At 42.6% G+C, this 24,088-nt stretch overlaps 6 protein-coding genes across 6 annotated transcripts; 4 read left to right on the forward strand and 2 right to left on the reverse strand.

Annotated features, from left to right (window-relative positions):
- Positions 1 to 1,259: 1,259 nt before the first annotated feature.
- Positions 1,260 to 4,027, forward strand: KVR01_011656 (uncharacterized protein). Its single transcript, XM_044788987.1, has 7 exons — positions 1,260 to 1,875; positions 1,953 to 2,120; positions 2,194 to 2,305; positions 2,459 to 2,861; positions 2,937 to 3,422; positions 3,521 to 3,637; positions 3,823 to 4,027. The coding sequence occupies exons 1-7, from the start codon at positions 1,653 to 1,655 to the stop codon at positions 3,898 to 3,900; spliced, it is 1,587 nt and encodes a 528-aa protein (XP_044639365.1). The 5' UTR covers positions 1,260 to 1,652; the 3' UTR covers positions 3,901 to 4,027.
- Positions 4,028 to 5,485: 1,458 nt separating this feature from the next.
- On the forward strand, positions 5,486 to 7,267 carry KVR01_011513 (uncharacterized protein; the record flags this gene model as incomplete). Its single annotated transcript, XM_044789287.1, has 2 exons — positions 5,486 to 5,798; positions 5,826 to 7,267. The coding sequence occupies 2 exons, from the start codon at positions 5,486 to 5,488 to the stop codon at positions 7,265 to 7,267; spliced, it is 1,755 nt and encodes a 584-aa protein (XP_044639222.1).
- Positions 7,268 to 7,629: 362 nt separating this feature from the next.
- KVR01_011748 (uncharacterized protein) lies at positions 7,630 to 8,482 on the reverse strand. The gene has a single exon (XM_044785754.1). The coding sequence runs from the start codon at positions 8,373 to 8,375 to the stop codon at positions 7,758 to 7,760; it is 618 nt and encodes a 205-aa protein (XP_044639457.1). The 5' UTR covers positions 8,376 to 8,482; the 3' UTR covers positions 7,630 to 7,757.
- A 3,157-nt stretch (positions 8,483 to 11,639) lies between these two features.
- On the reverse strand, positions 11,640 to 14,449 carry KVR01_011640 (uncharacterized protein; the record flags this gene model as incomplete). Its single annotated transcript, XM_044788710.1, has 5 exons — positions 11,640 to 11,719; positions 12,694 to 13,849; positions 13,909 to 14,064; positions 14,194 to 14,303; positions 14,365 to 14,449. 5 exons carry the CDS (start codon positions 14,447 to 14,449, stop codon positions 11,640 to 11,642), a joined length of 1,587 nt encoding a protein of 528 aa, XP_044639349.1.
- Positions 14,450 to 20,934: 6,485 nt separating this feature from the next.
- Positions 20,935 to 21,669, forward strand: KVR01_011764 (uncharacterized protein; the record flags this gene model as incomplete). Its single annotated transcript, XM_044787228.1, has 1 exon — positions 20,935 to 21,669. The coding sequence occupies one exon, from the start codon at positions 20,935 to 20,937 to the stop codon at positions 21,667 to 21,669; it is 735 nt and encodes a 244-aa protein (XP_044639473.1).
- Positions 21,670 to 22,282: 613 nt separating this feature from the next.
- KVR01_011587 (uncharacterized protein) lies at positions 22,283 to 23,858 on the forward strand (the record flags this gene model as incomplete). The annotated part of the gene is made up of 2 exons (XM_044791842.1): positions 22,283 to 22,370; positions 22,555 to 23,858. 2 exons carry the CDS (start codon positions 22,283 to 22,285, stop codon positions 23,856 to 23,858), a joined length of 1,392 nt encoding a protein of 463 aa, XP_044639296.1.
- Between the last annotated feature and the right edge of the window lie 230 nt (positions 23,859 to 24,088).

Here is a 24,088-nt window from a genome sequence, read left to right on the forward strand (position 1 = left end):
TACTAACTAAGTGTTTAAATATTAACTAAATACTAAAAGGCTAGAAGTTTAAAGTACTAAAGGGCTAAAAGGGGTATTAAAAGGCTAGAAAGAGTATAGTCTTTACCTTTACCTTCTTAGCTTCTAGCCTTCTAGTATTTAATTAATATTTAAATACTTAGTTAATATCTAAATATATATAGACTAAATAGTGAAAATAAAGGTAAAGGTAAAGATAAAGGTAAAGGGGTGTTAGAAGGGGTGCTAAAAGGTGTGCTAAAAGGTATACTAAAAGAGGCTTATACTAAAAGTATTAAAAATTAGAGAAGGAAATTATACTATAAGGTCTTTTAGTACTAACTTAAAAGGTATTTATAAATATAAGGGAGTTATTTAGAAAAATTAATATTAAGTAAGTGGTTAATAGGAATTAAATAAGTAGATATAATTATTAGGTGAGTAGATATTAGCTTTTATTTAAATATATAATTATTAATTTTAAAAATTTAAAATAAAGAAATAATTTATAATATATTACTTTTAAAACTTTTATAATAAAGTATTAAAACTTTTAAAAAAAGTTTTAAAAATAATTTATAAAAAAAATAAAAAAAGAGTATAATAAACTTATACTCCTTTAAATTTATACTTTTATTATTAATAATTATTAATTTCTTAATAATATAAAAAAGTATAATAAAAATAAAAAAAAAGAAATTTAAAGTTTCTTTATAAAAAAATTATAAAGATATATATAAAGTTATTAAAAACTTTATATATAAACTTTAAATTATTAGAGAAGAAATAAGTGGTTAAATTAAAAGATAGTTATATAGTATAAAGGAAAAATATAGTGTGGTTGAAGCTAATTGAATTTATGTAAGCGAGATGTGTAGAGGATGCTTTAAGCTACTACCCTGGGCAGGGCGGCGGTATCAGTGTAAACAATCCTTAGATTTTGCTGCACTGCCCATCTTTATGGATTCTCTTAACTCTGTGCTCACCCCAGAATCTATACCGAGGGACCTGTGGGTGTTCAGACTGATTCAAGGCCTCTCGTGACAATCTCCAACATTTGACCCAAATCTTTGGTTCGTCAATTAGCGCGAGCTGCAGGTGCATCCGGAGTCGGACATATTCTGCACTGTTATCCGCACGGGCTCGAGTACCACTTCAGTACTACGTCATCAGAATGGGGTCCCCGCATGGCTAGCAGCTCTCCCCAGGCCCAATGTTGCCCGTCTCCATTCCCCCGCGATATCTCATTGAGGCGCTTGACACTGACAACCAGAAAAAGAAGATTGGGAATCAGCGTGAACAATACTAAGCCCACAGCACGGGCGCACGCTGTAATTATCAGCCACTCAAAAGCATGCCCACAACTTGAAAGTGGCATGTCCACCCGGATTCCGTGTCCACGGGAGTCCGATGAAGCGCCGAACACTGCGGACGGTGCCGGCACCCGCGAAAACCAGTGATTAAATTCACGCCATGCAGTTCCCTACTCCAGCATGTTTGACTTCTTCTCATGTTGAAATCATTCGAGAGAAGTACATGACCACAGCAGTCCAGGAATAGGTCCATCCCTGCGCAGTCGTCCAACTCCTTACAAAATTGTTGCTGTAATCCGTATCTCCGTGGAACTTATACACCAGAGGGTTGTGCTCAGCATTATGGGCGAGTTGGAAAGGCTCAAGGGCTTTAATGTGGCCAACCACTTCGAGAAGCGGAAGCTTCTCATCGCAATTAACAGCATTGCCGCACTGAGCATCTTTTTCTTTGGCTACGATCAGGGCATGATGGGAGGCGTCAACACCGCAAAAGACTATATCGAATTGATGGGATTTGGGTACAAAGAAAATGGTGTGGTCGTTATAACCGACAGCCTTCTTCAAGGTAACGTCCGGGAGCCCTTCTCCAGGCACAACTCCCAACCTAGAAGGTACGTAGCCTCATATACTGATTCTTCGTAGGCGGCATTGTTTCTGTCTACTATCTTGGCACCTTATTTGGGTGCCTGATAGGTGGCTGGGTCGGCGACAAGGCCGGGAGAATTAAAACCATTGCCTTCGGCGCCTCGTGGGCCATTGTCGGTGCTGTCCTGCAATGCTCGGCTCAGAACCACGACTGGATGATATGCGGTAAGCACGGCTGCTCGGTTCCAAGGTTGGGTTCACACCATTGCAAACGGACTCTGACAATGGGACGCATAAGCGAGAGCTGTCAATGGGATTGGTACCGGCATTCTCAATGCAATTGTGCCTGTCTGGGCAACAGAAACGGCAGAGCATACGTCCCGTGGCCAGTTCATCGCGATCGAGTTTACGTAAGTTTTCAAGAGCCCACATCATGTTCGCGTCCGGCGGGAACACCAGGCTGCCACATGGCTAGAAATAATCATACTGGTCCTGCGATTGTCTGGCACCGTGTGGCAAGGTGCAAAGGCGCGGCTATTTTTTCTGACTCCAGCAACTTATAGTCTAAACATTTTCGGTGTGGTTGTGGCTTATTGGCTGGAGTTTGGTCTCTCGTTTGTGGATAGTGGAAATTCCGCGATCGCATGGCGCTTTCCCATCGCTTTTCAGATCATTCCGTTGCTCGTACTACTCGGCGCAGTCTGGTTCTTCCCAGAGTCTCCTCGGTGGCTTGCAAAGGTCGGGCGCGACGAAGAAGCTCGTTTCATCCTGCGTCGTCTGCGCGGCACCGATGCTGTAGGGGAATCGAAGGCAATCGCCGAATACCAGGATATCCGCAATATTGTCGCTTTGGAAGCCAAGGAATCCTCCAACAACTCATACCTGCACATGCTCTTTGGCATCGGCTCGGGAGAGTTACACACTGGCAGGCGGGTACAGCTCGTGATCTGGCTGCAGGTCATCCAGGTATGTCCCCACGGTCATTGACGTCTAGTCCATCCGCTCGACTTCTCGAGTTTGCTAGGCTCACAGGTGGATCAGGAATGGGTTGGTATTGCAGGCGTGACCGTATATGCGCCGACGATCTTCGGTATCGCGGGATATGACTCCACAAAGAGCGCGTGGATCAGCGGCTTGAACAACATCTTTTATATGTTTGCAACGCTCATCTGCGTCTTTACTCTCGACCGCATCGGGAGACGCTGGACTCTTTACTGGGGTGCAGTCGGTCAAGGCATTGCGATGTTCCTGGCTGGTGGATTTTCCCGGCTTGGGCAGGACGCAAGCAACGCGGGAAATGTGGAGAAAGCTGCATCCTACGGAGCGGCGGCCGCATCCTTTGTTTTCATCTTTACGTCTGTTTTTGGGGCAACGTGGCTCACAGTACCATGGCTGTACCCGGCAGAGATATTCCCATTGCAGGTGCGGGCCAAAGGAAATGCGTGGGGGGTAGTCGGATGGTCTATCGGCAATGGCTGGTTGACATTATTGTGCCCGGTCATGTTCAATGCCATTGGCGAAAGAACGGTGAGTCTTTCCTATTGGCCACAACTACAAACACCAGACACATTTTTTCTGGCTTCAATAAGTAGACAGAAGCATATTACTAATTCACAGTCTCACAGTTATACATTTTCGGGGCCTGCAATGTTGCCGCCATCCCCATCGTGTGGGCGCTATATCCCGAAAGCAACCAAAGGACATTAGAGGAAATGGATCTCTTATTTGCAGCTCCGACACCAGTAAGTGCTTTCGGCCAATTTCCCCACCCTCCTTTTGGGGGACACCCGCATTGCCATAGGATATTTGCATGTTTGATACCGGCGCTAGAGGCCCCCGCCCCTCCGGGCCTACTATCTCGTTGCTTCCATCTTTTCTGCGATTAATTAGGCCCACCGGTGCTCAGTGCTGACTATTGGTGCCGTAGTGGGTTTGGGACGCTGAGAAAACATTCAAAAGGCTCAAGGCTGAACGGCCTGAGCTTCAGGTTCTGGGAAAACATTAACATGCCGAGTTGTTGTTGCTAAATGGGGGCATTACTACGGAGACTCATCAATCAATCAATCAGCCAAACAGACTGACAGTGTGATTCTCATGGGAAATGATAATCTCAACTCCAGAAGCTATTTTTCAAAGACTACAAAGTCTAATCTATTAAAGTAGCAGGTCACTAGTGATTGACTACTAAGACTTGGGATCAGGGCAACGCATGTGCAGTCAGAGCCAATGGAAACTTCTTCAATCCAAATACGCGGCATGAACCACCCACATCAACTCCTTCCACGACACCTACAGACCACGGACTGCATGGCGTAGATGGTCTTGAATACTTCAAAGATCCAGGAGTTGCATTTGAGGGGTCGATGCCAACAGTGTTCCGTCGGTTGCGCTCTGCAACGTGCGCCGCGCGGATTATTCCAGGGGTAATGAGCTTCATGGGTTCGATTTGGACAAATATACCCGCCTTATATTGCTCATTGCTTAGATTAACCGAATCAGGGCCTCACATGCTTAGGAAACACTACAATCGAGCCTGCAAATGACGAGGTGCTTCAATTTCTGGAAGCGGGCTCACGTATCAGTGTTATGATTTCGAGGCGCTCAAGCATTTTGCGGAGCATAGAAGGGTTTTCAACGCCAGTGGACTTCTGGTCTTTGGACTTGGCCATGAGCAAGGCGACCTCGTGAATGTGGAAAGAATTGATTTTTTTTCCTGATCTCTTCTAGCAGAGCGTATCTGATTGTCACTTTCAAAGATGCATAAATACCTAGGTACTAATCTTTGTACGACGGCGATTTGCCAAATGATTTGACAGTCCACCGCAGTTGATTTGCATCGAACCATTCATGCATGTAAAACGCGCCGGACGGCCAGGCATCCTGTTGTAACCATTTGGTGGATACCTAGGTACCTAGGTACCTACCTAGGTAGCTAGCGGAGCCGTTGGAAGACACACCTGCAGTGGACAGCAAGAAAAACTCTAGGTGCAGTCTTAGCACCTATCTCTCGCAGGTGCTGAAAATGGGTCATCAACGCCAAGATGCTGCGAGGCAAATTGGTGGTCAGCGATCCAGAGATATAAGATCCATTCGCAACGGAGCAACCGGCGATCCATGCAAGTAATACTGCTGTGAAATGCTATGAAACGCGTAATAAACCATCAGCAACTACTGCACGGCGCACTACTTCTGGGAAACACACTATTCTTTAATGGTACGGTAACCTAGTCTGGGAAGAACTGTGCCAACAGACACAAAAATGGCCCCAGAGTTGTGATAGGGTATCTTTGTGTGTGTGTGTGTGTGCGCGCGTGGATCCAAGTCACACAAGGGGAAGAGCTTGAACAACCAACGCCGTCATCCCCCTCTCTCCCTACCTAGGTATCTTACTTTTCACATACAGCGGGGAGCCATCAATATCAAGCTCGACTCGCGTCATCTTGGTGTCCAGCTCCGAGCCTCAAACAGTTGCCACAATCACGTTGCCACAATCACGTTGCCACAATCACGTTGCCACAAATACAGTCATGGCCAGAACCGCCCAAATGGGCCTACTTGGTGTCGGGGCCGTTCTCTTGGGACTAGTCGCCATGTCACTGGGGCCCGCGCAAAACCTCTTCTTCACTTTTGCCCTTTACCTCCCCTCGAGTCTCGTGCCAGCACCAGTCGTCACAGACTCGAGCCTGGACGTCACATATGTCGGTACTTGGTCCGCTGACTTTGCGGTGGAACACTTCCATGGCATCTTCTACGCCAAAGACACCTCCGGCCCAAATCGCTTCGCCCCGCCAGTGCCCTTTGTCCCGACCCCAGGCTCTGTCATCGATGCCACGGCCCCAGGAGCATGGTGCCCTCAAGGCACCGGCGACGTGCTGCCTTTCACTTCGCGTGTAACAAACACCAGTGAAAAATGCCTCAGTCTCCGCATAGCTAGACTTCGCGGCACAACGTCCACTGCAAGGCTACCTGTTGTAGTATGGATCCACGGTGGTGGGCACGCGCTGGGTTCGGGGGAGGAGATCCTGTACGAACCCGATGGCCTCCTTCACCAGGCGGGCTTAGACGGCCAGCCTCTTATATTTGTGGCGATCAACTACCGACTTGGCTTCTTCGGCTTCGCGACGAGCCAAGCTATGATCAAAGCCGGGCAGACAAATGCCGGGCTCCGGGACCAGCGGGCAGCGCTCGAGTGGGTGCGTGATCACATCCACAGCTTTGGCGGTGATCCTGCACGAGTGACAGTTATTGGCCAGAGTGTAGGCGGAAGCGACATCGGCTTGCAGATGACTGCATTCGGCGGTGCTGATGGCGTGCCGTTCCAAAAGGCCGTTATGATGTCCGGCGCGCCAGGGCTGAATTTTAACACCATGTCGAGCCTTGTGGCAGACAATACAGCCATGATCGCACAGCAGGTGGGGTGCATCGAGGACGGACAAGATTCCCAGACAGCTGCCGTCATGTCATGTCTGCGAGAAGCTCCCTTCGACGTCCTGACGAATCTCTCCATCACTGCGATGCGATCGGCGAGACCTCCGTTCGGCGAGGGCTTCTTTTCCCCTACACATGACGGAGACTTTATCCGAGATCGCCCTTCCAATCTCATCCGGGATGGAAAGGTTGTCAAATATATTCCCACCATCGCTGCGTGGGTGACCAACGATGGAGCTTGGTACGCACCGCCAACGACTGCAACAGACGACGATGTAGTCAACAGCTTTACCCTGTGGCTCACGCTGTCCCAGTCCACCATCAAGAAGCTCTTGGAGCTATATCCCATATCTGACTTTGAATATATTTCTCAAGGGCAAGGAGTTTCTCCACAGTACTACCGTGCTGCGCAGATCAACCGTGACCTCTGGTTTACGTGCCCTGTGCTGGACTTTGCGTGGCAGTATGGTCGGCATAACGGCAACAACATACGCCTCTATGAGCATAATGCGACACGATTTGCCCCATCTTATGCTCTTATGGGAGTTCCCATGTGGAAGGTCGCTCATCTAAGTGACATACCATATGTACTGAACAGCCAAAGCCTCGGCGGAGGTGCCGATAACTCGGCGGATGAGCTAGCACTGTCGGTAGCCGTCAGCAGGAAGATCATTGAATTCATCACTTCAGAAGCACCTGAAATGGAATGGTCCCCAGCGTTCTCGGGGACAGGCGAGGATAAAGTCCGGGACAAGTTACCGAGCGAGATCTCCATGCAGCTGTTCGGCGGTCCATATGGGAACAGACAGGTGACCGTTCGGGAGCATCCAGGGGAGGGCGATGATTCAGGGACAGGGGCTGAAAGAGCAATCGCATGGGAAAAGCTGTTTCAGAGGTGCAATTTCATCAACAGCGCTGAAGTGCGGAGTGAGACATCTGTTTAAATAGGGTCCCATTCAGGATATTATGACCCTGCGCGGGTGACCACCACAGCTCACAGCGGAGGTAAAGAGTAAATGAGTCAGATAGAACATGTCGCCAGAAAATATATAAAAGACTAGGATGAATTCTGAAGGCTTTACTCTCCACCACAAAAGGTTATCAGTGAGCAAGTTGGTATCAGGCCGGCTTCGACAAGGAGCAAAAGAATTGCGAGCACTATGCATGTCAAAAACACACCATCACTCGGTTCCCATGATTTTTAGAGGACGAAGGCTGCATCATTATTAAACACGGCTTTTATTTATTATCATTATGTGGTTGTTGTAAAACACCATGAGGACTATTGTCGAATTGTGTCGCCTGCGTGCCCTCCCACCGTCGCCTTCAACGTGGGCCCATTCCCACCCGGGCAGTATGATATCCTGTGTGCGTCTTCCAGAGCTCGGTTCACTGCCCATCGTGCCACAATTATGATTGGAGCTGCCCAGCGTTTCATGCCAATTGTCCCCGGACAGCTCCGGGGACTGCCAGACTGGAATGAACATCGGCAAAGAATCCCGAAGGATTCTTTTCGATACTTGCCACCTTGAAACCAGCACCGGTGTCTACTCCATTGGCGAGGACTCCGGTCTTGAAGGGGCCAGTCAGGCAGCCGACACTATTCCTGACCTCTTGGTTACCGGCCACAGGCTGTGGGTTGGGGAATGCGATCCTGGGTGGCCCGGAAGCACCGCGAGCAGCCTCGTGGATATGGGTTGCTGTGGCCGCTGGTGACTGATACTCTCCGCGAAATCCGTAGAGAGTGATGTTGTAGCAAATGGTATCAGTTTGCGAGTTTATACCAAAGTTGTATGTCCCGGAAGCGCCAGGCAGACCCCCGGTCGGTGTTGTGCCGTTCACAACCTGGTCGGGGGTAGCTTTGACGGCTTGTGTGGAGCTGAACTGGAAGACTTGGTCGCCTCCGGCGTCGAGGGGCTCAATGGTTATGCGCAAGGCGCTGCCGTCCGCACGAAGGAGGTCGGCAACGCTCGGTCCCGCGCTGCGCACCGTAGGTGCCGCAATTGTGGCATACGCGGCGGCGATAATAGCGAGTATGGCGGATGTCTGCATCTTGAAGAGTGACGTGTCCTTAGCAGTAACGGCTACAAGCAATATGAATAATGTAAAGCTTTTACAGCCAACTTGCTTTCGGTTTCTGCAAGGAAAGTTTCCAATAGACACTCAACCAAAGCTGGGACGGGGAGTAGATGACTCGAAGTGAGACAATGGTTGTTATATACACAATTCTCAGGTGCTTGACTCGGCGCTGATCACTGCATTCGTCCCGTTGCAGAACAATCGCTTTATCACATGAAAGTTTTGCGTACCGGGAAAAGGGCTCAGCCAACCTGGAAGTCGCCTGCTCACTCCCTAGCTGAATGCAAGCGTGCCTTGGAAGCACTTTGACCAGCTTCAATTGTGCTTTGGCAAGCTCGGGGCGGCAAGCTGCAGCTTGTATTGGGCGTACCGAATCGTCTTGGGAGCTGGCGCCTGAGCTCGGGGAAAGCACATGCCGCCGTTCTATTTAGCTTGGCGACCGTCTTGAGCCCAAGCGCATATTCTAAGGTCCTCAGCATTGCGAGTCGCTCGTGTAGATCACCCATTTTGACATCATTGATTCGGCACTTGTAGCATTCAATATGGTGAATGCTTTGTCTCAATTCCCGATTGAGACACCTTGGTATCAACTTTGCGGTCTTGGAGCGTCCGGAAGTTATGGAAAGCAAGATGCAAAATAGGATTAGCTCGACTGGGCACAGCCCGAAAACATCAACCACCTGCACTAGTCCTCCTTGTTCACCACTGGCACGGTGTTGTGGGTGAACAACATCGTATTCAGGCCTTGGCGCCATAGTCAATCATCCCAGTATGCTGCCACTTGCCTAAGCAGACCGCCATGCTTCAGCTTGATTCACTCGCTTCCAAGTGCCCATCGTCAAATTGATCTGCGCGGCCATAGGCCGCGTGGCGATTAGCAGGAACTGATTCGCAGGGCAGCTTCAACCTGTGATTCTGTGCATAATTGGTATACTTCAATTGTTTGGGATTTGAGTAACAAATGAATTGATCATGAGTGGGCCTGCGTAGAAGGAAAATGGATTTCCGAAGTGGGCATGTTAATTAATTTGTCTCGCTTCTATTCTGTATAGGCCCGAAGACATACAGTGGTAAACGCTCAAGATGCGACCGCTCTCAAATGTGTGAAATTCTAGTGCAGACGAGATACACACGTCTTGACAGCTCATAGATAACTGCATCGTCACTCCTTTTCCAGGCCCCTCGTGACTGAGCTTCCGAGGTCATCACACTCATGCGAAGCAATGACGGGGCCTGTTCAGGCTCTGAAATGGGTTGCAATAAATAGTTGTGCTTCTTTCGGATCTGGCAGCCAGGTGTCAGCAACACGACAGGTTCAAGTCTAGCAAGTTTGATATGCATTTAAAATTACAAACGAAGCCCACGAGCATCCTGTGGACATTTATTACCATGAAGATCTTAATGATTGTGACACCGTGATATTACTTCTTATAGTCCATTAAAAGGAAAACGGATATTCGCAGGGTAAAAAGCAGATAGTATAGAGCAACTTTTTAATTTTTTTAATTTTTATAAGTAATATATATGAATATTAATTATTTAAAAATATTTTACTACTTACTATTATTTAATTAATATTATATATTAAGGATAGGGTTATTAAAAATTATGGTTATATTTTTAAATTTTATTTTAATAAAATAATATTTATTTTTATAATATTTTATAATTATATTAATATAAGAGCTGGAATTTTAAAAATAATACCTTTAAATAGCTTATTTTTTCTCTATTTAATACAATATTTTTTACTACTTAAGATTAAATCTCTTTTAATGTTATAATATAAAGTTTTATTTTTAGAAAAAAGTTACCCTATACTATCTATTTCTTACCTTATACTATCCGTTTTTTACCTTATAAATATCCGTTTTTATTAAAAGGAATTAATATTATTATATAGTAGTGGAAATAAAGGATAGTTACTATAATTATATCTATCGATTTAACTATTATCTTTTAAAACTAACTTTAAGAAAATTTAAATTAAATGATAAAAATATAATATAAATAATCTTTTAACTATTTAATAATTTCTATATAATTAAATAGATTTATAAAAAGGGTTAATAAAAGATAAAAAGGTTATAAAGAAACCTTTATACCTTTCTTTATATAAAAAAAGAAGGAATACTTCTTCTTTCCTTCCTTTTTTCCTTCTTTTTAATACTAATATTAACTCTTTTATCTTCCTTTTAAATTAATTAAAATGAATTATATTTAGAAATTAAAAGTAAAATTATAAAAGTAGAAGTAAAATTATTAAAATATTTAAATTAAAAGAGATTTAATAAAAAAGAAAAAGAATCTCTTTTAATTAATTAATATATTTAAATAAAAAGCTTATTTTTAAAGATTTTAAAGAAAGTAATTTAATAGAAAGAAACGTTTTAAATAAATTTATTTTTAATTTTATAACTCTTTTTTTAAATAATTATTTCTAATCTTTAAAGTTTATTTAAATTCTTAAAGATTTTATATACTTTTAATTATATATATTATCTTAACTATTAAATTAAAATAAATATTTTAATAATAGTTTTAAGTAAAAAGAAAAAGCTTTAAAGTAAATAAATAACTTAGAAGCTTTTAATCTTTATACTAACCCTCTTTAATACACATTAAAGCGCGGTATAATAGAGTTAATATTGTTACTACTCTGTCGAAAACCGATATTACTACTAGTAGTATTAAGAATAAGGATCTAAAGTGACAACAGAATTTAAAGCTCTGCAACTAGCCGAAAAGAGGTATTAAGAAAAACCTAGTTTAAGAGGGAGCGAATGAATTTATGTGGCACGTGCGTATATGCGAATTTAGCCAGGGGGGGGGCATTACTTCGCTTGTCACAGACAGCACACCAGGACGGTGCTTGCTTTCCGATAGATGTGAAACATGTTGGGGACCTGGCGTTCTTTTTCGGCATTATCGTACTGATTTATACACAACGCATCGATCCAGCTGCCTTAATTAGCAACTGGACTTGGTAAACAGAAGGGAAAGGACTTTGAGTAGGTAATCAGTTGGTTTCACCAGGCGGTCAACCTGAATTTTTAACCTACAGCCAGCGATGGGCATGAGAGGTGCGCAGGTGTACAAGCGCCGCATGCAGATTGGCCGTGACGCTGAAGTCGAGGCCGTTGCATCGGATGGCATGGCTGAAGACGTTTGAGTCCCAAGTGTATGAGAGCGCCTCGTAGCAAACCACCTCGCCGGTTTCCACAAGGCCCAGGCCCTCTAGATGCGATATGGCTGCGGTTTGCAGGTGCAACTCCACGGTGCCTCCTTCGTCGTAGTCGGCCTGAGCAGGCTCCAGGCTCAGGATCCGGGTTTCCCAAGGCTTGAGGCGCTCGCTGTAGATACTGGAGGCCATCAGACGCCGCTGCAACTCGGAGATGCACGTGAAAGACATGTCGCCACTTTGAGAACTCAGCGAGACCTGCTCTGTGGTGAACAACAGCGGGCGGTCAATGGCTCAGACTTGAATGATCTGTGAAGGCGACGTCTCAAGCTAATGGCGCCGCTGCAAGTTGAGAGAATCAAGTGGGCTGCTGACTTCTCCATGTGCCATCGTCGGAACCAACCAGGGCCCGCAAAAAAAGCGGCGCAGCGGCGAGATTCCACTTAAAGCCGATGTTGGTCAAACACCTACATGCTTGTTGGTGGCTAACTTCACTGCTGCAGCGACGTTGCAGAACTGGTCCTTTTCAAAATTCGCTTTATAATTTACCGATCTCTTCCGACTTTCGCATATACTATTGCCGTATTACCGCCACACCTTCAGAAACGACATAACTTCATAGCGGAGTCCTGTGGTTGAAATACAAGGTATATATGTGACAAATCTTTCTGGATTCCCCTATAGACCATTTTTCGGTATAGGAGTCTCCCATCAGCGAATCACCCATGGGAGGTCAACTTATAGGAAGTTGGTGCTGGGACAAGGGGTCTTAGATATCGTGGCCGTGTAGCGGACACCCGAGCGTCGTTTACATTACCTAGATACCATCACTTACTCGTGCCGATTTGTGGCAGACTTCAGTCAAATACAAAGGTTTCAGCTTTTCTTCTGTCAAAAGCGTCACAAATACAATAATCATTGCCCTTAAATACAGTCCCATTGCCCCTATGGTCAAATATGAACCTCGGGGGGTCCGAGCTGCCCCGGTGACACACCTCATAGGCCTGACCCTCATCTGCCTATCAGTCACCTACAGGCGAGAGCGGTGCCGACTACATGCAGCTCGATGTTCCTGGCGTTGGCTAGCGCGGTTGCTCGACTACTACATACCCAGCTTCGTCTGTTTCTGTATCCCGATGGTGCCGTCAGCAACAGGTTGGGGACCACCTTCGTCAAGTTGGCGGAGCGTAGCACTCTGCTTCCGCCATTTCTCATTCAGCTGATCCCTCAGGGTGTACGATTGTTTCTTCGCGTGGTCTTGTGCATTTCTGAGCCATTTTATGCCGTCTTTGAGCCCTTGGCGGGATTCCATCAGGTTCGTCGTCTTGACCTGATATTGGTGATATTCAAGTGTGCCGTCCCCGGCCGCCGATGGAGCAGCATAGTGTGCGAATAAGTTGAGATTGGTGCCGTCTGTAGTGAATGTGGCAACCTCGGCATGACCAGGAGGATCAGATGCACCCATATAGGCGAGGCCCTGATTCCGGGCATAGACAAGGGCAGCTCCATCATAGACACTCTGTTGCCTCGCTGCCTGCATATTCTTTCCAGGTCCCTTCCATTCCCCAGCAATATGCGGCAATACTAAAGAACGTGGATTGTCTTGATAAATGACAGCCCCTTTAATATGCTCGTCAATCGGAAACGGACGGTATGCTGGCATTTCCAGCCCTTCAATAAAGTCGGGCTGCGGTGCAGAGAAGCCACTATTGAAGCAAGCATCTTCTGGAAAATTGGTGAATGACTGGTCGAATACCCGAGGATAGCCCTCCCTCGGATACCTATTTAGTAGTTTCCCACCAACCTCGAAGAGCATAGTAGCTTTATTAGGAGCTCTTTGAACTACATCAATATAGTCCTCGTACATCGACTCAGTTGGTGAGGCTGTGCCGCGAGACTCGGCATATCGTGTGCGGATATCATCGATGTTTGTGGGGGGCTTGGAACTGAGAGGGTCAAGGATGCCATTCTTGTAGGCTTTCATAGCGAAACCAGACAACGTCGTAGATTTCGTCGATGTCGACTTGGCTGTGGATTCAAGTGGAATAGACACTGGGGCCTTATTAGCCCCCTTCTTTCTTGCCATCTCGTTGAACTGCGCCAAGTTCTTACGCGTCAATTCTACCCGCTGAAACTGGTGTCCGTTGTTGCTACCGCCGCCGTTGATCGGCCGTTTGTACAATTGTGTGGATGGAAAGGCTCGCCTCTGTTCCTCTAATTGAACTTCCTGAAGTGTCGTTGATGGTCGCTTGAGACGGGGTGGCTGCTACTGCTCAGTCTAAACAAGCCGAAATCCGCAACATACAGCACCAGACTTGTTCATACCTCAATATTCCTTGTCTGTCTGAAATTAGCTCCCTGTTGCGTGTTTCTCCTCCTTAACCCAGGCCGCTGCGACAATGACGTTACGGGGTCTGCCTCGATCTGTCCTGTTGATAGAGTTCTCGAAGGGCGAATGGATGCCGCACTGCCAGGTGGCTGCTGTTCTTGAAGTCTGGCACTCCGCCTTGGCAGTTCTGTATAGTGCTTTAGCTTCTTTGCACATATGTCAAGTACAATAGAATCCGTACGTCTTTGGGTTTCTATCTGCGTCTGTCGTGCTCTCTTTGCATCTTCCGTCGAAACCAGGCAGAGTGGTTGTTTGATCTTCTTCGTAATAGTCACGTTTCGCACAAGACCTCCATCCACTTGTGAAAGATCTCTATGGCGCTTTGGAAGCTCTATATGATGGATTAGCGCGAGATCTATTCCATTCGCGACGCCGCAGATCTTCGTACTCACCTGGAGTGCTTCTTGTTGTTAATTCCGGCCGCTTCTCTTGTAGCCGACAGCAACGAGCTCTCGGCTTCGAAGGTCCTCTTGTCATGACGGTAAACGTGATGAACGAAAAGAGATGGAAGTTTAAATCAATACTCAGACTTGCAGACCGTCTTTGAGGTGGCATTCCAGCCTGGCCTGTTTCGAGCCAGCGCATCGAAAAGTGGGAGCGACGGAGGCTGAAAGTTTCCGAACATCGCCTTCAAAGAATGCCACATGTATTACAAAGGGGCCAACTTGGTCGAAGCGGCGAGCTCCGGCGCACAGAGGTCCAGTCCAACCTTTGTTCTCAAAATTTGCAAAGACGTGTTTTCGTCACAAAGACAGGTTGCCATCACAAAGACCTGAAGCGAGGCGAACCAAAGACGGCTTTTGTTTAGAGCTTCAGCGCCTCACTTAAGCAGTGTCAGTTGTAATATGGCACGTGGGCTGTGCGAATAGGGAGTGTGTTTGAGCAGACCGACCATTGCGACAGCGCTTAGCATCATTTCTCCGTCTAAGCTTCCAGCACAGCAATACTGGCAATTATACAAGGCCCTTAGATGCCAACCTCTTCCGCCTTCTCCACACACAGTCGCGCTGACAGAAAAGAAAACCATACCCGGCATCAGCTGTTCTTACACACACATCATGAATACACAGCAACCATTGTGAAGGGCCAAATAGTGCTTCTGCCTCGGGCTGGTATTGCCGGCAATATAATTTGTCATCTCTCCAGTCAACATGATTCTCCTCGCATCATAAAAATTGCAAAGCTTCTAGGTCTACTGAATTAAATAGTGCACCAGGCAATCTGCCCAGCCCTATGGCGGACCATACACCCATTCTGAGAACCTGTGTAGAGCTACCTTGAGCCGCTTAGTATGTGCAAGGAATTGTGCTATCTTCATCACATCCTAATTTATAATGGTTTTAGTATTGTGACAACTTTATTTTCTAATCAAACTCTTAGTGAGAATAATAGAAGGGAAAAGGCTAATATCTAAGTGAGACGGATATATATATACTTAACTAATCCTATTTTAATAAGGAGTCTATAAAAAAGAAATTTTTTAATTAAGTAAGGGTAAGTAAAGGAATAAAAGTAATATAATTATAAAGAAATTATCCTTATCTACCTCTTTAAATATTTATTTAATAGTAAGCTCTTTAATAAATAAACTTTATAATCGAGATATATTTAAATACTTTATAATTTAATTTAATTAACTTAACTTTAAAGATATTAAAGAATATTATTAATATAATTAGTAATAACTCCTTTATTATTATTAAGATTATTAAAGTTAATATTATTAAAGTTATATTTATAAAAGTTAATAAATAAATTTAAAGTTTTATTTATTACTTTAACTTTTAAAGTTAGCTTTATAATATTAAATATCTTTAATAACTATAAAAGTAATATTAACTTAAAGTTTTCTTTTATTAATATCTTCTTTATTAAAGTATATATTAAGATTTTAAAGGGTTATATATACTTAATTAAAATTAATACACTTAGAGAAACTAAGGTAATTAAAGTATAATTTTAAAAACTATTTACTTTTATTATACTTTTAACTTTATAAAAAATTAAATAATAAAGTAAAAATAAAGTATATATTTATTTTATATAATAACTTTAAAAATATTATACTTATTAATATTAAATTTAATTACTTTATAAATAATAATATTATTTAATTAATATTATTAATAATATTATTTATAAAATATATAAAGTTTTATTTTTTAAATAAAATTTTAAAGGTATTAATTTAAATATTTATAATTTAAAATTTTATTATAAATTAAAATATTTTATTAATATAATTAAAATACTTATATTTATAATAATATTATTAAATAAAACTTTAATATTTTTATTAATAAATATAAATAGAATAATTATTATAAAAAAGAGATAGTAACTAATAAATTAAGAATAATAACTTTAAAAAGTATTATAAAAGATTTAAAAGTTATAAAAGAAGTTATTATATTATTTAATAATTAATTTATTAATAAATTCATACTTTAAGAAATTACTTTTAATAAATTATAAAGGTTTTTAAATATCTTTTTTATTATTATTTATAAAGCTAATATCTACTTATTTAATAATTATATCTACTTATTTAATTCTTATTAATTACTTATTTAATATTAATGTTTCTAAATAACTCTCTTATATTTATAAGTACCTTTTAAATTAATATTAAAAGACTTTATAATATAATTTCTTTCTTTAATTTTAATACTTTTAATATAAACCCCTTTTAATATACCTTCTAATACACCTTTTAACACACCTTTTAACCTATATATATTTAAATATTAACTAAGTATTTAAATATTAACTAAATATTAAAAGGTTAGAAGTTTAAAGGGTTAAAAGGTTAAAAAGAGGATTAAAAAGTTAGAAAGTATATAATCTTTACCTTTACCTTTTTAACTTTTAACCCTTTAACATTTAATTAATATTTAAATATTTAATTAATATCTAAATATATATAGGTTGGAAGGTTTAAAAGGTATACTAAAAGGTGTATTAAAAAGAGTGTTAGAAGGTATATTAGAAGGGGTTTATATTAAAAGTATTAAAAATTTAAAGAATTCTAATTAGATATATAGTTTTATATAAGCTTTATATATAAATTCTTATACTAAGTGAGTGGTTAAAAAAAATTAGGTAAGTAAATATAATTATTAAATAAGTAGATATTAGCTTATAATTTTAACTTTTAATAAATTAATAATATTAATTTAAATTAACTAAATATAATTTGATTTATTAATATAAAAGATATTTTTAATAATAAATAGTATTATAAATAATTATAAAGTTAATATAAAAGTTTTATATAATAAATTTAATTAAATTAATTTTTAAAAATATAAAAATATATTATATTTTATTTCTTTAAAATTTTAACTATTTATTTTTAATTTAATAATATAATTAAAAATATAAATAATTTATAAATAAAAATTATATTATATATAAAGTTAATATAATAATAATAATAATAATAATAATAAAACTTTATTTAATATATTAACTTTAAAAATAAGTATTTATTATATTAAATTTAAAAATATTATAAATCTTTTTTAATTATACTTTAAATAATAACTTTAAATTATTCTAATTAACTTTAATAGTTTAATTATACTTCTTTTATAAAGAAATAATTATTAAATAAAGAAAGTTAAAAATAATTTAACTTAACTTTTATTTTAATTAATTATAGTTTTTAAAATTATAATTATTATACTTAAATACTTTGTATAATCTATTATTTAAACTTAATATAAATTATATTAATATTTAATAATTTAATTAATTAATTATTATATAAAATATATTATTTATTAAAAGTAATATATTTAATAAAAACTTTTAAATTTATTATTATATTATTTTAAAAGTTTAATTAATTTTAATATAATAATATAAAAATAAATTTAATAAAAACTTTTAAAAAATAATATATAAAAAAGTTATTTAAATTTAATAATTTTAAAAGTTATAAGTATTTTTAATTAATTATATATATAGTATATAATTAATTAATATATAATAAATTATTATTTCTTTAAAATAAATATTTATTAAATTTTTAATTTTAATTTAATTATATATATAATTTATTTTAACTAATTATATATTTATATTTTTTTATTACTTTTTAATATTTTATTTTATATTTTTATAATTTAAAAATTTAATTACTTAATATATTATATTATTTAAATATTAATACTTAATATATTAATTTATTAAAATAATATCTCTTAATATAAATATATATTAATAATTAAGAAATCTTTAAAGGTTATTATAACTAACTATTATAAAGTAATTTATATTTATATATTAATGCTAGCTGTTAGTAGAGGCTACACTAGAGTAGTTTCACTGTAAGAAGTGAACCCTTTGAACTCTGAAAGGTTTAGTACTAGCTTGGAACATCCTCCCGGTCTGGGGAATCACTTTCATCAGGCCGTGCTTCATACTGTGTCAGACCTTTGGAACCATTCAATGTCGTATCATGGATTTGAGGTTTGAGGCCGGTCGACAGTAGACCTCAAGATCTTACGTATTGCTTGCTTGAGGATGCTGAGCTTCATAGAAAGATGAAGAAGGAAGACATTTCGCTATCCTGGCACAATCTGAAGCTGATGTGAGTGTGGTAACAATGGGCTGTTGAGGAATCTCTTCGAGCGATCAGATGAGATATTCGGTTCCACATCACCACTCCCAAAGAGGATGTCTATTGTCAGCTCTCACTGCTTCATTGAAAATTATGAGCACTGTTCTGATTAGTAAGACTTTGTAGCAGAGGTCCACAGATAGAGGAAAACGTAATTCCATCCAAGTCCAAGCCCAATACTACTGTGATTTCCAACGATAGCATACGTCCGAAGAAAAGTCCGTAGCATTCGAGCAGAGCCTTCTCGGATAGTCATATGGTCACCCTTCGGCCGCATAATCGCAACCGCCCGGGCCAGTCCAGGTGCAGTTGTGTGCAATGGCTTACACAACGCCCTCAACAATTGCCACGCCGGCAGCCAGATCCGATAATTCGTGGAAGAAAACGTGGCAAGATTGACTCTTTTAGTGACCTGAGACTTTGATTGTTACCGCTGCCACTCCAAACGACAGTCCAACAATAATTTACACCCCCTTATCAAAAGCCTACACCTCAATCTCAACCTTCATCACATCACCACTACCAAACTTAACCACTCCAACATAAATCCAAAACGGCTTATACTTATACATCCACTTATTAAAGTTCTATATTATAACCTTTAATATATAATTATTAAGCGAAATATAGTATAAGTTAACTTTAAACACTTAATTTTAACTTTTATTACTAACCTCTTTAAAAATATAATTAATATTAATAAAAACTTAATTAATTTAATTATTAATATCTTTATAAATTATATTAGTTTTATAAATTTATTTACTTATTTAAAAGTTATAATTAATAATAATACCTAGCCGCTTACTTATTATTATTATAACTTAAATTAAATACACCTTAACTAAATATATAAATAACGTTACTAATATATATAACTTAATTATACCTATAGTTCTTTAAGTTATCTTAACCGTAGCTAACAGGGGTTATATACTATAGAGTTAACATGCTGAACCGCTATAAATGACATCAGTGAGTGAGCTTGGTCATCTGCTGCAAACTGGAAGGAGAAGACATATGCCTATTTTTATGTGGACAAATGAAACGGTGATAATTGAGAGATGTGAGCTATGCTTTCTGGGTGTGAAGCAATCAGGACATGGAAACGCGTCAGAGGTGCAGGAGAGATTCTGTTGTCCTTTTTAAGTTGTTAGCGCGATGACGCTGGGTGCGGAATATATATTCCTCTGCCCCGCCATCGCCAACCGTTAGTGGGGTTTCCAGACAGAGCGACTGCATTAGCAACTGCAGGTCGTACAATTCAACAGTGAGTGCGTTCAAGCTATTCTGCATTTACAAGGGGCCCATTTGTAAACGGCGAGGACTCGTAGATAACTAGAAACCAAAGCTAAGCGCTGTCTAACATTCCCCAATAGCCACACGCACACCCTGGGGCAGTGCAGTCCTCCAACACCCAAAGGCTGTCTCACAGAGACTAGACGCCTCGGGCCAATTTTGCACCTGTGCAAACACTTCGAAATTGGCAGCCCTGTCAGCGACTGGGGACAATCGCCCCCACCCCGGGGATCCGCCCTCCCGAAGTAGAAGAGCAAGAGAAAAAAACAACTCAATACAGAACCTTCCCAAAAGATGACATTGTGTGAACTTTCTGTGGGCTAACCCATCTAGGGAATATCTTCACTCAAAATGAATATCATCAGATGCCTGAGCAAGATCGATACTGATACATCCCAGGAAGTTACAGGTCCCATTTCTAATCCCACAAATTTAAAATATACGTGGCGCCTTCATACAGTGGCAAAGGCTCAAGAAATAGGGTTTCAAAAGAAAAAAACAATGCTAATAACAGTGCAGAGAGAATACAACACGTCTACAGGCACGTGGTCTCAGCCTCGTGCCGTACAGAGAAGGCCAGGAAGTATCGCTCCCGACGGCGCCGCTGACTAGAAGCGTCAACACAAGTAGCCCGAGGGCTAATAGTTGGCGAAGCAGTCCTACGGCGATACTATAATAGGGTATCAAGATGGCCCATATACTAGAAGAATCCCACAAAGGGACACTCAGCCGAAAAAAGCCTTTGCCATGTATCAAGTTCAATGTTTACCTTTCCACATGGTGACGAAGCAATACTTCGTCTTCTATAAAAGCCCCCACTACACCGGTCGAATTATTTAGCTTCATTCCTTGCCTCGGCCCCGGGATCGATCTTAGTCACAGAAAACAATCGATTGTGGATTCTCACGCTGACCTCGAAGAGCACACAGGTCGTCTCATCGGTCAATTGCAGCTCGAGGACATCAATGAGGTGTCGTCTCACGGCACCCCTGAACGCAACGACTTTGCTTTTGCCCTGACTCTTTACGAGAATAACATGAAGACTATGGATGACCGAGCGATGGCCCAAAGACATGCACACGGTGTCCCTGCTGATGCCGAAATCATCAAAGAATCGCTACTTGAAGAGCAGCAAGCCCCGGATCACCGACGAGGGGCCCCACTACAGGCGAACAGTCAAGACGCACCCATCCTTCCAATGAAAATGGTCGGTGCAGCCTTTGCTGAGGATGATGGGATTGACGACAACGACTCGACCCCGGCCTGTGCACCTACTCGTCCTGTAGCCAAGCACGAGTGTTGCGCTTGTGCAGACGAGTTCACCTTCGAAGCCGTCGCTCGTGTCCCCTGCGGCCATCATTACTGCCGGAACTGCCTAAAGCATCTCTTCACGCTGTCCCTGACACAAGAGATATTGTTCCCTCCGCGATGCTGCCGCCGGGCTATGGACGCAAAGCATTATCCCCTGCTCCTTCCACTGCGGCTTCTCAGGGATTTCCAGACCCGCATGGTGGAATTGACAACGGACGACCGCACCTACTGCCACGTGCCTGGGTGCGGCAAGTTTATCCTTCCACAGAACATTCGGCAGCAAGTTGGCCGCTGTGTTGCCTGTAACGGGCGGACCTGCTCCGTATGCAAAAACACCGCCCACGTCGGAGACTGCCCTGAGGATCTAGCCGTGAAGGCACTGGAAAGTCTCGCTGCTCAGAATGGCTGGAGACGGTGCAATGACTGTCGTCGAATCGTTGAGTTATCGCATACTGTGTAAAGCACTCCCTCAGACATGCAGAAGGCCTGACGTCACATGGGGGCTTTGGCTGTTCATTGACATCCATGGATGCTTGTTCTCAGTCCACAATTCCAGGGGTAAAAGTGGCACTTGGAGATTGAGACCAGCGTGCACACAACCAACAACACCTCAGCAGCACTGACTTAGTCCGCCTTTTCCAAGTTCTGAGGCCGCATGTAAATGACAAGAATGGCAATGATCCAATCGGGGACGAGCTGGCCTCTGCTGTCGCGACGGATTCTCAATCTCCCAGGGCCGGCCTCGAAATCAGGAAGAGGCCCAGTATAAACCCACCCAGGCATGGCGGATCGCATTCCTTCATCGGTCCGACCAACGCCAGGAGCGACGAGACCCACAAAAGAGGACTACGTGCCCGTGTGCCATCCTTAAAACCCGCAGTCGCTTCACTAGCCGCCTTTCAACATGACTTGGCTTTTCCTTGGCTTTGCTTCTTTTAAGCCCCAGCTTCAACCGAGACCACCCACCGCGACGCCCTGCCAAGACTTCACGATACGTCGGCTCGCAATCGTTCCGATGTGGATTCGGCCTGACCACTTATTTTTATATCCGCGGGGAGCAACGTGAAATCATAATGCGCTCAACGACATGGCCTCTCTTCGCAGTTGGCGTATTCGCGCCTCTGGCTGCAGCCAGCGTCGAGATCGAATGGACCTCAGATGGTACGTTGCGAGTTCTGACAAATGACGTGCCTCTTTTCCAAAACGTACAAGAACAGTTAGAATGACATCTGGACGCAATGTGCCTGTGCACTGCGGCGTGGATGATCGGTTCTTGCCTTACGAATTCGGATACCATCACAGGCCAGCAATGTCCTATCATGCTGACTGACACGGGGGGGAACAGATTCGATAAAACAAGGAGCTTCAACAATTGCCTACGGAATGCTGCAATGGTACAGTGGTAACAACACCGGTGACGTTCCGGGCAACTTGCCGGACCCGTACTACTGGTGGGAAGCAGGAGCAATGTTCGGGACACTGATCGATTACTGGGCCTACACGGGCGATGACTCGTACGTGGACGAGACGTACCAGGCGATGCAGCACCAAATGGGAGACGACGGTGACTTTATGCCCGAGAACCAAACCCTCACCGAGGGAAACGATGACCAGGGTTTCTGGGCCATGGCGGCCATGACAGCAGCCGAGACGAACTTCAAGAACCCAAACTCGACCGAGGATGGGGGAATCGCGTGGTTAGCAGCCGCACAGGCCGTCTTCAACGAATACGTCTGGCGGTGGGAAGCATCGGATAACATGTGCGGCGGCGGGCTCCGGTGGCAGATTTTCACATTCAACACCGGTTATACCTACAAGAACACCATCTCCAACGGGTGCTTCTTCAACATCGCCGCGAGACTGGCCCTCTACACTGGGAACGAGTCATATGCCGATTGGGCAAATACGGTGTATGACTGGATGGATGATGTGGGGTTCATCGACGGCGACTTCAACGTCTACGACGGTGCTGACAGCCAGGACGGCAAATGCGCAAATCCCGACAAGGCCCAGTGGACATACAATGCCGGAATCTTTATGTACGGGGCTGCAGCCATGTACAACCACACCGGCGGCAGTGATATCTGGGCAAACCGCGTCAACGGGCTGATCAAGCGGACCTCGCAATACTTCTTCAAAAACGACATAATAGAGGAGCCGCCGTGTGAGCCCCAGGATAGTTGCAAGACGGACAACTACTCGTTCAAGGGATACGCGCTCAAGTGGATGGCCAAGACCATACAGCTGATGCCATCGACATACGACACCCTCAAGCCGCTCATCCTGGCCTCGGGGAAGGCTGCTGCATCCAGCTGCACTGGTACCGCGCAGGGCAGCGCAGGCGGCGTGCTGAACGGCATCGCATGCGGGTTCAAATGGACGGGAAGCACGAACGATGGAACCAGCGGCGTGGGACAACAGATGAGCGCCCTGCAGGCGGTATTGTTCACGCTGGATGGCCCCGCTCCTCTGAGTGCCACTACTGGGGGAACTTCGAGCGGCGACTCGAGTGGCGGAAGTCAAAAGACAGACAAGAGCATAGACCCCACGAAACCTATCACGATTGGTGATCGTGCAGGTGCCGGGATATTGACAGCCATGGCGCTGGCCGGTCTGTTTGGAGGGTGCGGGTGGATGATGGTGGACTAGGGTTGCTTTGAGGATAGATGATGTTGTGCTTGTGCTACCATTCTCTGGAGGTAATTATGACCTTTGCCGTTATAATGTTGTATTCAAGGAAACGGTGTCCGGAGTTCAGAGGGACGGACGCGTTCTGTCCCAGCATCCACATATTTCAATCTGAAGACAGTTTGACAATTGAAAACCTGATATTCTCTCACAAGTACCGTTGCAAATCAATTTAAATTTGTTCAAAGGTT

Source organism: Diaporthe batatas (genome assembly GCF_019321695.1).
Source record: "Diaporthe batatas strain CRI 302-4 chromosome Unknown Contig00016, whole genome shotgun sequence".
Lineage (NCBI taxonomy): Eukaryota > Fungi > Ascomycota > Sordariomycetes > Diaporthales > Diaporthaceae > Diaporthe > Diaporthe batatas.